We start from the raw sequence: 17,835 nt of genomic DNA on the forward strand, positions 1-17,835 counted from the left end.
TGTCCAGATATTTCAATTTGCATTTATTGAAATACAAGCCTTTTGCACCCTATACTGAGCGACAGGTGCATAAGAGAGGAGAAATTAGGAAACTCCCGCACACACCGTCTTCAAATGCAAAAAATGCTGTTACCTTTATTAGGTAACAACTCTGTGTTTTTCTTTTGGCTATAGGATCATAGTGAATTATAATTCTCATAGCTTTAATTATTATGATATTAAATTACTGTTATAATGCATTATAGTGAGTATAAGTCACATGCCTATAAGTAGTTATTGGGTAGCCTACTTTAAAGCTGCACTATGTAACTTTCCTCTTCTAACCCGGATTTGAGACATGTAGTGCTGAAAATAAATATAAACTAAATTAATAAACCAAAAAAGACAAATGTCCACCATGTTTTACCGACTTTTGTGGCCATCACATGTGGCCATCACATGCATAATACAATTATTATAATGTATCATAACTATGATAATTAATACAATACAATATGATTGTTGCAAAGAAATGTCCAGCAGTTATGAAGTATTATAAGACTTTATGAGTCAATATACAATGCTTTCTAATGTGATGATTATTGTCATGAGGTATTTTGAATATTTATGAGAGCTTTTTATATTTATAAGTAGTGTATGTTTATAATGCATTATAGTCATAGGCTTAATAGCAAGTGTCACCTAAAGGTCAAACATAGCTTCTATTGGTGTGGCAATCAAATGACACTTCAGTTGCACTGTTTCTCAACCAGTTGGCTGTCAAGATTGGGTTTTTGCAGTATCATGTCACACCATCAAATGTTTCAAAATACTTCCACCAGCTTCCACTCCAGAAACCAAAGCCAATGAATGTGTCAATTACTATAACCGTTTAAGATTACGTATTTGGAATTTGATAAAGGTGGGGGTTACAACTTGATATTGTCAGAGTCACCAGACTTAGAGTAACTTTAGATAAAGGTCTTCATATTCATTTATGTGGTTTATGTGTCTCGTTTGGCTTAATACACAGGCTACACCCAGGGAACAACAATTGTCCGAGCCACTTTTCAACAGGTAGAAGGCACAATGAGGGAAACCTATATTATTAAACAGAGTAGCTTGTTGCATAATTAATTAAATTGACACTTTCAAAGGAGACATTTTGACAGGTAAATGAAGCATGTAGGTGTTTCTGTGTGCAAGCAGGAAGTTAAGTTAAACAGAGGCTGCTAATGCTTCATCACACCTACATAAAACACACACACACACACACACACACACACACACACACACACACACACACACACACACACACACACACACACACACACACACACACACACACACACACACACACACACACACACACACACACACACATTCTCAACCTGTCTTTCAAGCCTCAATTTCAAGGACCCCGCAGTTTGATATGCAGATTAGGACATGGACCCCCCATGTTGAGAATCACTCTTTTAAGTAACATCAATCCACCCAATTATCCACAGTGTACTTAGTATGTGTATTGGAATGGGATGTGCACACAGTGAGGTCACTGAAGACAAAGTTGATTGTCACGACTTACCTGTCAGATGGGAAGTGACAACTGTGATACTGACAGCTGTCACCTCTGACAACTTCTTAAACCTGCTCTCTCTCTCTCTATCACGCGCACACACACACACACACACACACACACACACACACACACACACACACACACACACACACACACACACACACACACACACACACACACACACACACACACACACACACACACACACACACACAGACAGACAGACAGACAGACAGACAGACAGACAGACAGATGTGTTTGTTTCTTTGTATGTATGGAGGTGTGAGAGACAGGCAGGCAGGCAGACAGACAGACAAACAGACGGACAGACAGACAGACAAATGTTTGCATTGTGCATAGTTAGGTTAATATAGGAGTTCATAGCTAAGCAAATTAGCCTAAATATTGTAGCGTCCCAGGTTGTGCATTGGACAGCAGGGACTTCCCAGCATGCCTCAGGGAACACACACACACACACACACACACACACACACACACACACACACACACACACACACACACACACACACACACACACACACACACACACACACACACACTATTACCTTCAGCTGTGCTTACCCATCAGCATGTATGTATGCTGTAAATATGGTCAGCTTCATCATGGTGGTATTTGATAGAAAGGGATCTTCATTATGTCCCAGAAGGAAGCTATTAGGTTACATGGTCACGCAGTCAGATGATCAGTGATTGATATGCATTATGCCATTATACCCCCCATTTGATAGCCTACTTTGATAAATAATTATAATATATATTTTGGTTATTTTTCTCTTTGAATTGCAGACCAGGGTTCATGTGATTCCTAACTATCAATCATTTAACCACAAATCCTCTATATAGTAAACTAGTGCTCAGGTGAGGGTCGGCTCTGTACTTGGTCCGCTCTCCCCTGCCCCCCCCCCCCCCCCCCCCCCAAATATAGCGGCTCTATAATATATGCCAGGGTCCCCATGCATGGTTTACTTGGGAAGTTAAGTTGGGACCCCCTGGAACCCCCTAAGGACCCCCACATTAAGACCCAGTGCAGAAGAAGTGTGATGTCAGTATCTGCAGACAGTGGTGGAAAGTAACTAAGTGCATTTACTCAAATACTGTACTTAAAAGTTTAAGGTACTTTTATTTTACTTGAGTAGGCTACGTCCAATTTTCAATACTTTATACTTCTACAGTTCGACTCCAAATTGTACTTTTCACTCCACTGCAATAATCAAAAACTTTTTTAGCTACAAGTTTTATACTGTGGTTTTGCTATAGCCTACTTAGTAAAAAGTATCAGTAAAACATCAGAGTACTTCTTCCAGCACTGACTAGAAGAGTGTGGATGTACACAGACTCTTCCAGGGGTCAATATCAATATCAGTATCAATGTGCATCTTCTATTTCTTTCAGGACGTTTCTGGGCGTCAACCATAGCCAGTAGGTGTGACGTAGAACCGACATGCACAAATAAATCATCCTTGTTATTATTCATTGAAATAGTTCAATCCTATTGGGAGCTATATTGGGTGATTATTTACTCCTTGTTTAGCCTACTTATGTCATTATTATTAGCCTATATTTACAAGTCACGTCAAGTCGGAAAGGCTTTTCTTTTTTCTTTCTGTATTTGCTGCTTTTTCTTTTTTTCCCTTCTTCTTCTTTCGGATATTTCATTTTAAAAGTAATACTGGCCCTAACACTCATTTTTAAAATATATATTTGTGTATACTTATAACTCTATGGTGTATACACGCATAAAAAACAAAATACAAGACGGCGTGCGTGTGTGTGTCGTGGTGAACAGTAGCCATGGATCCAAGACAGCCATCTGTCATTTTTGGCCGGTACATCTACATAAATGTTCAGATTTCAAATATAAAGTGCTTACCCCATGGCCACGGATGTTATATGTTAATTATATACGGGCCCTCAGAAGTACCCGTATCTTCCGTATTGTTCAACAAAAAACATTTTAATCCGATTGGTGGCCATTTTCTTATAGAGTTATAATGTATCAGAATGCAGTACACCTCCCAACCAATAGGGTCACTTGCGTGGAGAAAATGTGGAGAAAATGGCCACCGATCATATTAAAAAGCTTTTTATTGAACAATACGGAAACTACGGGTACTTCTGGGGACCCGTACATAATTGTAACATCCGTATCCATAATTGTAACACTTTATATTTGAAATTTGAACGTTTATGTAGATTTTCAAGTGAAAAGGGGAGAAAGTGCAAACCCCATGTTGAAGTTCATCCATGACTGTCAGTCATGTATCAGGGCTAGGTGAACAGAGGAAACAGAATCACGTTTGACAGGAAACCAAATCCAGCCAATCAGCGCGTGCAAAGCGTCCTAAGCTGACGTCAACCCGGTACTGAATACTGATGATGAACACCCGGTAGATGAAAGAAACACAGCTGAGGCTCATTCTGTTGATTAGACAATAGCTTTACATTATCAAACATCATGCCTTTCGATGTGAGGAGGTGAGTAGTATGGGGCTTTAGTTCATCTCACTGTCGGTGTGCGCGGATATTTGATGTGAGTGTGTGTGTCCGTGGGTTGTGCATGGATGAATCAACGCTGGCACTGAGACTGGTTTCTTCGCCTACAAGCAGTGGTGGAAAACGTACTCAACTATTTTACTAGTATCTATCAAGTATCAATAGCCTACTGCACTGTAGAAATACTCTGTTACAAGTGAAAGTCCGGTATTCAAAATGTACTTGAGTAAAAGTACAAACGTATTGGCATCAGAATGTACTTAAAGTACCAAAAGTACAAGTATTCATCATGCAGAATGTCCCATTTCAAGTTTTCAAATGTATATATTTTGAAAATAGCAGATCTACATGTAGATTTTCAAAGGGCTGAAGCGGTTAATGTATGTTTGGTGATAATAATAAAAATCTACAAAGTAACTAGTAACTAAAGTTTTCAAATAATAGTTGTGGAGTTAAAGTACAATATTTGCCTCTGAGATGTAGTGGAGTAGAAGTGAAAGTACTGAAAATTGGAAATACTCCATTTAAGTAAAAGTACCTCAAAATTGCACAGCACTTGAGTAAATGTACTTAGTTACTTTACACCACTGGCAGGAACCACTTCTAGCAGTATTGATTCAAACAGTTCCATCTCTCTGTATTACATATCTATAGAATAAAAGAAAAATGGGATTCATTCTGAAAGGTTTTTATATAAAATCCTCTGCTATGGGGACAACATCTTTTCAGATGGGGGTCTGTGGCAAAACACATCTTCATTTGGGTTGGGGGTCCTTGACATGAAAATGTTGGAGAACCACTGCTTTACATCCCAAACTCCCCTCTGATGATCAGTGTTCCAAACTCACAGGAATGGGTCGGGGGGAATGTTGGCCCCCCACCGCTTTCAGGTCATCCGAACTTGTGTATTGTTGCTGGGTGGCTGTCTACACGATACACACATTTCTGTGTATTGGCTGCTCTCATTCACACTGTCCCTGTCACTGTATGTCAATTAGGGATTCAATTAGGGATGCACTGATTAATTAGCTGTACATTGGTATCGGCTGATCGTTACCTTGTTGACTAACCCAGATAATCAGGAAATAAGATGACTTTCACCGATGCCAGGGGCCAATGCTTATCTGTTGTATATGATTGAATCTGTGCTCATTAAAACATTGTGTGACTGTGAGGAAGGGCTAAAAAGATACGTTTAAACAATTCTTTTTTTTATAGCATGAAGATTTATTTGTTTCCCTGGCACAAAAGAAGGAATTAATTGGCACGAAACATTGGCATCGGCTGTCGGCCAAATTCTTCTTTTAAACGTTGGTATCTGTATCGACCTTGACCCATGGTGTGTCCCTCAATGCAGTCCAGTTTTTATTATTGTACCATATCACGACAAGTCGTCTCAGAACACTTTACATATCCACAAGTTTCCAGCGGAGTGGGCGTCCGTTCCGCGTGATTATGAATCCCACCAACGACAGCGTTATAGGATATAGATCCGCCTTACCTGTCTGATTGGCTCCCTGGCAGGCATAGTTTTACTGAGGTTAGGGTTAGGTTTAGGCATAGTCTTACTGAGGTTAGGGTTAGGTTTAGGGGTTTAGGCATAGTTTTACTGAGGTCAGGGTTAAGGTTAGATTTAGGCATAGCTAGCTATACATATGCAGTGCCTCCACCGGATATGTCCCCCTCCAGGCCTGTGCATAGGGCCTGTGCCCCAGTAAATTCCCGCGTAAACAGGTGGATAGAGCAAAGCGGCCACCTGCCTTGACTGTGGTAGGGTGAAAGAGAGAGAGAAAGAGAGTCAAGGTACACAGTAACAATAGTAACAACAATAGTATGTGTAATCTACTACACATACAGTGTGTATTTAGATAATAGACAGCAACCACCCACTCGCTTTGCATAACAATTACTATTTACATTAAGTTAGGCATTTATCAGTTGCTCTGTCATGAGCCCTAGTTAACAAACGACAAGGCAAATGGTCATGTAAATGGCATGCAAAAACAATAAACTGCTTCAAGCAAGGTAACTAGGCTCTAAGGTCTGACTGAGAGTCTCCGGTTCCTTTCCTTTCTAAATATATGGACTACAAATACGTAGGGTGGCCATTTTCAAAGCCCCAAACCGGGACCCTTAACCACTTAAGCCCTATTATATACTTTGTTGTATGATGGTGTGGTGCGGCAAAAATTGCAGATCTACAAGGCTGATGTGACGTGTTGTGTGAGCTTGTAGATGTGCTATTACAAGAAGAAAAACGTTTAAAAAGCCTATGATATGTGCAGAATATAGGCACCAGGTTGAAAGTGGTTAATTAATGAAGCGCACGTTCATGCACGTTCCACGTTTATGCGCACGTAAGCACTAAGCATGCACCATTTTCATCAGGATGGGGGACAATTGTATCAGCATTTAGTACACCTAGTGACACGCCATGGATAATAGTATGTTAATAATTCATAAGCATCTATGTAAGCTCTGAAAACAAGTATACTATTATTATTATTATTATTATTATATTTTAATTGTGGTGAAAACTGGGACAATTTGGTTGTAAAGATAGTGTTGTCCAGATATGTGTCAGGACTCAGGACTTGGGACACCCAGCTTGAAACCGGGACAGTCCCGGACAAACCAGGACAAGATTTACATGTGTGCAGGTGCAGGTCTTGAAACAGTCGTATATATACGTGTACATAGTGTACACACCCTAAAGCAAACCACGGGCAGGATATTGGCACACAACTAACATTTACTTATTTGTCACCTCAAACTAATTTAACAGGACGGGGAAATGGTGCGTGAATGCCCTCCACAAACACTGTTGAGGTGAACGTTGGTTGCACCCAAGGGAGTCAACAGACACTAACCCAGATAACTGTCAGATAGTCAAGAGTTAACAAGTTACCTAACCCAGATAACTGTCTGTTAGTCCACAGTTAACAGACACCAACTAAACCAGATAACTGTCAGTTAGTCCACAGTTAACAGACACCAACTAAACCAGATAACTGTCAGTTAGTCCACAGTTAACAGACACCAACTAAACCAGATAACTGTCAGTTATTCCACAGTTAACAGACACCAACTAAACCAGATAACTGTCAATTAGTCCACAGTTAACAGACACTTACTAGACCAGATAACTGTCTGGGGTCTTGCTCAGGGATATTTCATCACATAGATCAGGTTGTGACCTTTTGATTGCCAGACAGCCTCTCTACCCACTAATCTACGGCCATACACCATGATGTGATATGTATTGGTAGGGTTGTCCTCAATTAAGAACTAAAAGTCAGTAAGAGGAAATTGGAAAAAAATAAATTGACTTATTGATTTAGAGACCAGCCAGAGAGCAGAACTGAATTTTGATTTCTAATGATTTCACAGTGATGTCTATTGAAAGTCATAGACTGGCAGAAATAAAGGGGCATATCTAGAATTGACGAGATGTACGGGAAAAAAGCATACAAAAATGACCAATCAACGAATAAAGTCTTTGCCGATTAGTGATTAATTTATTATGAGGAGACAGCCCTAAATATTGGTTAATTTATCTATGGAAACTTGGAAAGGCATATCATTTTCATATAATCTGACCCAAATAGTTTGGCCCAAACAGCTTCATAGACTTGTTTGATAATAGCCTGGCATGGCTAGACTAATATCACTGCGTGCATAGATATTAGTCTGGAACTTCGGTGTGGAAGATTCATTTCCAAGAGCCGGTTACAGGCCCAGGGCTATTATTCTTTATCGGTGGCAGATTCGTCTGGTTTCCGGGCTAGTTTGATAGCACTTTCATCAGTGTTGTTTTTGTTTGTTTAAACATCTTTTCTATTAATATATTGCATGTATGTATAATGTGTATTCTCAGACATTTAATGTAAAAAAAAAAAGGTTTCTTCTAGCATACAAGATTGGGTAGTAACTTTCAGGACCCCCTAGGGGTTCAGGACCGCCTGTTGAAGACCCATGCCATGCTGCATAATATATACAGCAGTGCTTCCTTAAGACCTGTTAGACGACTAATCTTTCAGACAGCCCACTGACCAGTTGACTTCGGAAAACAAGTGACTTTTGACCATCGCTTGTAAATGCTGTATAAAGTATTGTGATGGCTTCACTGTGTCCTTTTTTCCCCCGAAAACTACAAGCTCACAATGCGTTGCACACAACGCGATGTGAGCTTGTACATCTTCTGAAAATGTACGAACACTTTTCAAAAGATTTATTTATATAGGTGAGTGGAAACGATTCTGACAGTTATGCAAAAATAATTGTTATTAGCTCAAATAATTGCGATCATTCAATTTGATGTAATTGTGACATGCCTACCCATAGTTGTGTCCGGGTTGTTCAGTCGGTTTTGGACCACAAGGTCATGGGTTCGTTCTGCCAACTCAGCGTATGAGTAGCACGGTTTGGATGTGGCAAGTCGTGCGGTGGGAGCTGATGGTACAGTAGGTGTGGCGCTCCACCTCAGCAATCCATCTCCCAGGGGTCTAGCGCATTGTAACGGGGACAGACCCCCGCGTTATCGGCTGATACCGACAATAAGCCTCTCCCGACCTACTTACCCATAGTTGGCCCTTTGTCGCAGAGTGGAAAATGACTGTAGTTTGTGATGTCTGTGGAGCTTTCAGTTTGCTCCCTTGACGATACAGAGAGAGAGCATTGACAGACTGATCACCACGTATGAATCATTATTGCTTCTACTTGCTTCTACTAACAAATACATGATGAGGCTGAAAAGACGAGAGTGTATTCCTTTAATGTACGACGTACTTGATGTACTACTTGCTGACAACCCAAATAAGATTCTACTTTAAGATTCTTACTTTGATAGCCCTGTCCCATTAAAAACATACAGGCTGATGTCATTAATGACGACGATTCGGGTAATCGTCTTTACATTTTCAACTCGACTTCCCCCTGCACCAAACTGTTGCTTAGTCCTGTTAAACCTATACGTTGTTATACCTTTCAATCCAGGACAACACCTGTGTCACATTAGTTATTATTGATATAATAGCAACATAATAAAAAAAGAAGTTTTTCTGAAAACTTAGGTTAGGATTTAGACAGCGTTTGTAGAATCGGCCTCAGGTCTAAATGGGTTAAACCACTGGTACTCAACAGGAGAGTCTCTTATCTCAGTGTTTCGCCCAGGTGGACAGGGTTTTGAGGTTCGGTTTAGGCAATATTTCTGTTATGTTTAGGCATAGTGTTTGTGAGGTTAGGGTTAAGGTTAGGTTTAGGTTTAGGCATAGTGTTTGTGAGGTTAGGGTTAACACATTGACCGCCAGAGGTTAATCTCATAATGTACTCACCAGTGCCAACGTTTTATTGTTGTTTTTTGTTTTTTTCACGTCGCCATAGACCTCGTTAAAATCCTTAAGATTGAGCTGTGCACTGTTTGTATACATCGCGGAGATCTCCCTGCGTCTACCAGTGAAAACCACGTGTCAAACGGAGCCGCCATGTTGTAGTTAGAACGGTTTATGTTAAACAGTGATCAGCGAGGAGAAAAACTACAATCGAAGAAAATGGCGTTTTAGTGTGCGTTTTAGAATGGAGGCCGACGGGATCGGCAAAACGTGATCCCGAATAATTCCGTTTCCGGTAGTGTTACAATGAAATGTGCCGTATAGAAAATTGAGAAAAAATTTTTTTTTCTGAAAAAAAGGAAAAAGCACCACAGCCCGTAGGCTACGGGATCAGCGCTTTACGGTTGGATTTATCGGCCCGTAGGCTACGGGCCTGGCGGTGGTAGTGTTAAGGTTAGGTTTAGACATAGTGTTTGTGAGGTTAGGGTTAGGGTTAAGGTTAGGTTTAGGCATAGTGTTTGTGAGGTTAGGGTTAAGGTTAGGTTTAGGCATAGTGTTTGTGAGGTTAGGGTTAAGGTTAGGTTTAGTTTTTGTGAAGTTTAATGTTAGGGTTTAGGCGCAACCTGGGTGACACACCAAAGACATGGGGAGTCCCGGTAGTCAACGTCGGGTCCAGGGACCACAAGGTGTCAAAATGGAGCGGACCCTTACAGGTCTGCGTTTGTACACTCTCAGAGTTCAATAAAACACTGAGGATTTGTCATTGTAGATAGGGGTGCCAGAGATAAAAAATAGTATCAGTGGCCTAATGCATATCAAACTGGGAGTCGTTGAGAATCACTGTTTTAAACCTTCGGCTGCTCTAAACCCTGCTCTATGGGTCAAATGGTACATAAATGGTGCATTTCGTCACTGTGGGGTGGAAACCTCATATGTCCAAAACTGTTACTTTTCAGGAACTGGACAAAAGAACATGTGTTCCTTTTTCAAAATTTAAGACCATCAGTGTCCTGATCTGTCACTCTGTCACTCCGCTGTGACCCATTTGTTCAGTTTTGTAAATTTGCTAAGGTCTCGTTCTCTTTGGAAAGCAGTCATGTGCTTTCATGTTCCTTTGGTGTTGCTAAAGAGATGCAGGAACACACTGTCCACACCATTAATGAAAGACTGCCCCCCCCCATAATGAAGCACCAAGGGAAAAACAAAGCTGGTTTGTAGGTGGTGGAAAGAGGGAGGTGTTGTATACCGTAATTCAGGAAATTGCAAAACGCAACCGGTAGTAAAGTGGGCCGAGAGATGATCTCTCCAGGGTCCATATTAAGATTCATAAAGACACAATGTTCTTGAACCAAGAAAACAAGCTCATTAACTGTGACTAAAGACAGCGCATAGCATTAAGTGAATTCATAAGCGCTGCGGCGTGAGCACACAGGTCATGTGCTGCTTAAAAAAATATATATCCAAAAATGTCTTGCTGGCTTCTTCCTGTCCTTTAAAGGTAAGAGCCACATTTCTTCTAAAATAATATTTATTTTAGGTCATCACTTGACCGATTGTCTGGGGTCAGTGGATGAAAGAAGGAGATTTGTGCGTGTAAACACTAGTGTTCCACAGTCAGGATGTGAGGTGGTCCAGTCATCTTCAACCTCTGGTACATAACAGCTCGTCCCGTAAACCAGTGGTTCTCAACCGGTGGGTCGGGACCCCAGGAGAGTCCCCACATGATTTTTTTTTTGGGGGGGGTTGGGTTCCCAGATGACACTAAAGTGACAATTTAAGGACTTTTTAATACCTCAAATTAAAAGAAAGACAAAAGAAAAATCACATTACTGCATCAAAAGTAATCAACAAACTATACTGGTCAAACATCGGCCAAATTGTCACATAATATAAGAAAGAGGCAACAGTTGTGAAAATAGCCGATCTACAAGCTCACATCGCCTCGCAACATGAGGCGTTGTGAGCTTGTAGATCTTCTATTTTCATAATATTTCTCTGTGGAACTGAGTCAAACAAAATGTTATACCGCAACTCCTACATTTCAAGTGCTTATCAGGGTAGGGGGTCCCCAGTTCAAATATATGATAATTTTGGGGGATCACGGCCTGAAAAGGTTGAGAACCACTGCCGTAAACCACAGGGGTCTGCAATGCCCTCCATATCTTGCCAGGCTAATGCTCCTAATGCCAACAGGCACAGGGTTCTGTGTGGGTATGGAAAGAATGCTTGGTTAGAAATGAAACCATTAATTGATGAATCGATCAACAGAAAATTGTATCGAACAAAATGTTTGTATGTCTTCAGTGATGTATCTAAATATTTATGATAAGCGCTATTTACAACTTAACCAAATGTTAATGCTTGCCTTTGTTGTATATGATAAAATGAAAAGTCTTTTGACTGCTGCGCCTGCCTGGGTTCAGATAACTGACTGAGCATTTATTAGTGACCTTAAGTCATTTTACCATCACTTTGTGGCCCAGATTAAACACACAGATTAATTGAATAATCAGGGGGCAAATAATTGACACATGAATTGCAGCCCTCATTAGAGTTCAGGTAGTGTAGTTCAGTGGTTCTCTTAACACTTTCATGTCAAAGCCCCGCCCCCCAAATGTATATATGGACCCCCATCTGAAAAGATGTTCCAGAGACCCCCATAAGAGAAGATTTGCCAACATTTTTGCCAAACTTTTAAAAGCGGGCCGATGCAGACCCCAAAGGTTAGTGACAGGTGGTACAAACATGAAGGTCCAAATGTTCACAAAGGATATCTTTGATATCAAATATCAAAGAAAGAGGTCCCTCATAGGCCTGTCACAATTATCACATAATCGCCTAATTGCAATTATTAGAGATAATCGCAATTATTTTATTTGGTGGAATGGTGGAAATAGTCGATGCAGTGCGTTTTGAGCTTGTAGAACGGCTATTTCCACTATTGAGGTTTATTTTTAATTATAAAAATAATAATATTGTCATATCTGCCCTGTGCAAGTTCTTTTTTTTTAATTTTAATATATTTCTTTGGCTTTTTCGGCCTTTATTGATAGTATACAGTATATAGACTGAGGGAGAGAGAGACGGGGAGTGACACGCAGTAAAGGTCGTCGGGATCGGGACTCAAACCCGCGATACGCTGTCAGGCCCTAGGTGCCCGGACCGCTAGGCCAGCGGTCCGGGCACGCTCTGTGCAACTTTTGTTCACGAAGCCTAAAAAACAAACAAATGTAATTTTTATAGTAAAATGTCATAATGGTGACAGCCCTAGTTAAGTCCTGCACACTGTCTGGAACTTGTCTCCTCATTAAGTCAACGTTTCGATCATTAGACCTTCATCAGGACATATTTCTTTAAAAAGTAACACCCTGGAACCCCCAATCAAGGACCCCAGTTTGAGAACCAGCGGTGGGTAGAGAATGAAGGAGGATGGGTGGGCCCGGGGTGTGGCAGAGGGGGTCTTGTGAAGCAGGGAGGGGGCGGGGGGGGTTATTGAAGGTGGTAGTGGAGAGACCAAACAGGCCAAAGCGGCGGGGTGTGGGCCTCCACAGGAAACCCTCCCACCCTCACTACTTCCCCCCCCCCCACCCCTCCGCATTGCGTCAGCGGCGATTATTTCACCGCATGCATGGCAGCGCTCACTGGAAGAAATGTGCACAGATGTGAGTGTTTTGGAAGGAGATAAGGGGAGAAGATGTGTGCGTGTGTGTGTGTGTGTGTGTGTGAGTGAGACTATACTTGTGTTGTGAGGGCCACATGTCCCCGCAAGTATAGTAGAATTTGAGAATTGAGACCCATTTTCCTGGTCCTTACACGAGAAATGGTAGTTCATGGTTAAAAAAATATTCTTAAGAGTTAATTAGGGAAATATACAGGTAGGGATTAGGCAGTTAGAAGTTATGTTTAGGGGTTGGAGTTGGGAGTTATGTCGGATTTACACCGAAAATAGCCGGTCCACAAAATTGTTAAAATGGCATTCATAAAATAGCTGTGTGTGTGTGTGTGTGTGTGTGTGTGTGTGTGTGTGTGTGTGTGTGTGTGTGTGTGTGTGTGTGTGTGTGTGTGTGTGTGTGTGTGTGTGTGTGTGTGTGTGTGTGTGTGTGTGTGTGTGTGTGTGTGTGTGTGTGTGTAAAATCTTTCATTTCCCAAAAAGGCCATGCGCACGGCGGCTCAGAGCCTGTGAGCAGAAATAGTTTAGCTGTTGAGTAGCGTGAAGGTTTATTTTAATTATCCCCAAATAGGTAATGGCAGCGTTTCACAGGAGGGGAAGTTGGACAGCGGCCGACCATGTCGGTTTCTGAATTTTTTTCATGGTTCGATTTACAAGCTCGTATTCATTTGCCAAAAATATCGTGCCCTTATACTGTAAATTGAGCTGCCTGCAGGATTGGGCTCTGACCCCAGTACAGTATAGTACAGTGAGACGCTGTCATCTTCACCCATGCATTACGCAGTACAATAAAATAATGGTGAAAACCAAAGAGCCCATCATTTGAAGCTACGCACACTGACGCCTGGGAGCTGCCCAGTGCAACCACAGTTTTATAAATACTTAATACTATTATTAATAATAATACTTAATACTGTAACTTAATGAGTCTTAATATTGTAATGAATAAGTAAATACTGCAATCAGAAGCAACTTTATTGTCACATCACAGGTTTACAGGTGCTGCGTTCGTTCACGCACATCAATAAGTCTTAATTTTGCAATTAATAAGTATTGATATTGTGTTTATTAAGACTTAATACTGTATTTAGTCTTAACACTGTACTTAAGTCTTAAGTACTGTCTGCCATTGAGCAGATAGGCTGCAGCAGTTCAGGGCCAAGTGCTTTGCTCAAGGACACTTCTACGCTGGGAATAGAGGGGAACGGTGAGCGTTACTGATTCACTTCCCCGCACAGATTCTTTTTTTTTACCATGGCAGTCCGGTGGAATTGAACCAGCAACCTTGTGGTCACAACAAGCACGCTCCCGAGACCTGGAGGCTACGGCTGCCTCTCCCTCTGTGAATGTAATCCTTCCCTGCTGCTGTGTGTGTATGTAGAGGTTTGTTGTGGTAGGGTCACAGATCTAGGACAGGAATCCAGCGGAAGAGGTGTAACCCAGTAAAAAGATTGGTGTGTGTGTGTGTCCGTGTGTGTGTCCGCGCGCGTGCGCTTGCATGTGGGTGTGTATATAATGGCCTCGTTCCAGACCTAACATTCCACTACTGTTCCGTAATATCACAGTCTACTGAGTACAGAATGTACTCTTTTTCTCAGCCAAGGAGTGCATGGTGTTTACATAGCGTTTCTAATATTTCTACTCACTGTTCACAGACACACACACACATACACTCACTCACTCTCTCTGTCTTCTCTTGTATTTTTCCTCAGATTGGATATCTACAGGAAAGTGCCAAAAGATCTCACACAGCCCACGTATACAGGAGCATGCAGTGAGTAGCCGCCTTTCACATGGGCTCCTAATTTCAAGGACCCTCCAGGTTGATAATGCATTAGGTGTTGATGAATTGAAGTCCCCAGGATTTGTGTTATCCTTTTAGCCTCAATGTCTTACTGTACCACACGTGCTGTTTACATTTCGGACTAATAAAGTATTCAATCAAAAAGCCACGGACCGACACTTGATACGATTTTTATCTGTTGGACCCCAATCTACGCTGTAAAATCCTCAGTGTTAATTTGTACATGGAACACTCTCGGAGTTACAGAACCATAAGGGACCATTTGGTTCCTAACTATCATTCATTTAGCTGGGGACCCTTGGAACCCCCTCAAGGACCCCTGGGGGCCCCTGGTCCCCACATTGACAATCAATGGATGCCAACACAAAACATCTAAAACTGTGTTTTCTAATTTCCAGGCCTCAGAAGGTCGTAAACACAGTGAAACTTTATGTTTTAAGTTTTTAATTCAGTCTCTGAAGACTTAAAAACAAACAGTTTTCTTGTTGCACTGAAACCCTACTTTGAAATGCACCAAGCCACACAGACTTTAGTTTTTAGTACCACTAGCACTAGCAGTAGGGCTCTAAAGCATGATTTATGGTTGGACAAGTGTCAAGTGGCGCGTCGCACCACATGTGACACGTCTAACGGTGTTCTGAGCTTTGAGCTTCATACTGTCTGTGACTCGCCGACAGTCTCGCCAGAAAATGTAAACAAGGAAGTGAACATGGTCTCTCTCGCATCTCGTCGTCCTCCCAACCAATCAAGAGTCCACAACATTTTCTGAAGCGTCTGCATCCACCGTAGTGGTGGACGTCTTCCGCTACACGCTTTTGGTCATTTTGACGTCACTTCTGTCGTGTGACGTGTCGGTCAACACTTCCAAGCCTGAATAGGCCTTAATATAATATATATCAGTTTTCTAAAAAACGTATGTTGCCATTCCAGTGGTGCCCAAAACCTTTTAATGTCAAGGACCACCCAAAATTATATGTATTTGGCCGCGGACCCCTGTCTGAAAATATTTTGTTCCAGGGATATTTTGTTCCAGAAGCAAAGATTTGAGTTAAAAATGTCTGTTTAAAAATATATATATATTCAAAGATTTGCGCACATGCTATATTTATTAATTACTTTAGCTGGGGACCCCCTGGAACACTCATGCCCCCCCCCCCCCCCGGACCCCACTCTGAGATATATATATCATTTTATATATAGCTAAAATCCAAAATGACACAAATGCCTTCCCGGTTTTACATCCATCCATCAAGGTCACCCATCCATCCATCAAGGCCACCCATCCATCCATCAAGGCCTTCCACGCCAAAAAGTCAACTTTTGCACACAAGATATGATATCTCATAATGTAATACACTGATTGCAGGATGAATAAAAAAGAAACATACTCAAAGTAATAACAGCAACCATCAAGCTAGAGGCCTTAGTCTTGTTAAGTTTAACACTTTGCCAAATGGTTGACTTTATTTAATATGTTAAATAATTAAAAACTTTGTGTTGCCCACAGCCATAAAGAAAGACTTCAAACACTGTTGGTAAGAAAGCAAGGAAGCCCTTGTGTGTGTGTCTGTATGTACTGTAAATGGAACAAAACATTAGCCCCAGGTAAAGAGTGATTAAATGCTTACTGGAACAGGTTAGATTGTTCCAGTAGCTTAGTATTTTAGGTACTTACAGACACAGTACCTGTCACAGTGAGGAGGGCGGGGCTTGTCGTAGTACAACCACTGTGCCAGGAATGTTAATGACAGACTCTTTCATCGTTGCTGCAGGAAATTAAAGCTTGTCACCGGAAATCTGAAATCAGGGTTTCCTGAGAAGTCACATTTTTTGGTGTTCATTGTCAACAAGTCATCGTATACTCATCGTATTGATTATAAGCTGTGTGTCAGGATACTGACTATTTAATGATCAGAGTTTCAGTTTCACAATCAGTTGTTTATTTTGATTACTCATCGGCCCAGCCCAGGTGACAAAGCGGTTTGTTTACTCTATTATCACGCTGTCAGTGAAGATTTCCTCTGAAATCTGTGAATTGATCTTGATCAGTCATGTGTAAATGTCCTGGAGATGTTTCCATTGACTTATCAGCAGTACTAGTTGAATAAATACAACCCAAATTGGGCGTTATTCCTGTATGTTGTCAACTCCCTTCCTGCCTGGTTTACATTAAGTCCATCGCCTCAGGCTGAGAGCATTGGCTTGATTTGAGGTATTTAGGTTGGAGTTACACTGCCTTGCCTGCACCCTGCAGGTCAACTCGTATTACTGTATACAGTGGTTCTCAACCTTTTCAGGCTGTGACCCCCCAAAAATAATCATATTTGAACTGGGGACCCCCCACCCTGATAAGCACTTGGAATGTAGGAGTTAGTTTGACTCGGTTCCACAGATAAATATAAAGCGAGGCGTTGTGAGCTTGTAGATCGGCTATTTAAAAAAATGTGGCATTATATTGTCAAAAAGATTCGACATTCTTTTCAAACAATTTCAGAAAGTGTAAAAAAAATATATATCAACAAAAAAAAGCTAAAATAAATGGCATATTTTCCATCTACACATCAATCTGTTTAAGATATGTCCAATTTACATGTTCAAAACAATCCCAAATTGGGCCTTAAAGTTTAGTGACATACACCTTTGTTGTCTTGACCAGTGTTTCTCAAAGTGGGGTCCGGGCATCCCCAGGGGTCCTTGAGGTGGTTCCAGGGGGCCTGCAGCAAAACTACTTAATATAGCATCAAATTAAGTTTAAACACTTAAAACTTATATTGGCGATTTGAAAATGGCTGCTCTACAAGCACAACGCGTAGCATTGTGACGCGTTGTGAGTTGTAGGGCATTAACAGAATAATCGAATATTCGACTATCAAACCACTATTCGACCACTGTACATCAAAGTCGATTATATATATATTTTTTTTTTCAATGGCTTTTCTACAGCAGACACGTAGCTGTG

General features: G+C 41.2%; 2 protein-coding genes across 3 annotated transcripts in view; one reads left to right on the forward strand and one right to left on the reverse strand.

The window, feature by feature from the left end:
* flt4 (fms related receptor tyrosine kinase 4) overlaps nt 1–17,835 on the reverse strand; it is a 281,476-nt gene that overhangs the window by 79,614 nt on the left and 184,027 nt on the right. The window lies entirely within an intron of this gene.
* The window catches only part of ergic1 (endoplasmic reticulum-golgi intermediate compartment 1), a 36,179-nt gene continuing 22,269 nt past the window's right edge, over nt 3,926–17,835 (forward strand). Inside the window, exons 1-2 of the mRNA XM_080416483.1 lie at nt 3,926–4,054; nt 14,785–14,846. Coding sequence (XP_080272609.1) covers nt 4,035–4,054; nt 14,785–14,846 — 82 coding nt within the window. The 5' untranslated portion in view covers nt 3,926–4,034. The remainder of the gene's footprint in view (nt 4,055–14,784; nt 14,847–17,835) is intronic.

Source organism: Gymnoscopelus braueri, assembly GCF_963280865.1.
Source record: "Gymnoscopelus braueri genome assembly, chromosome: 20".
NCBI classification, from domain to species: domain Eukaryota; kingdom Metazoa; phylum Chordata; class Actinopteri; order Myctophiformes; family Myctophidae; genus Gymnoscopelus; species Gymnoscopelus braueri.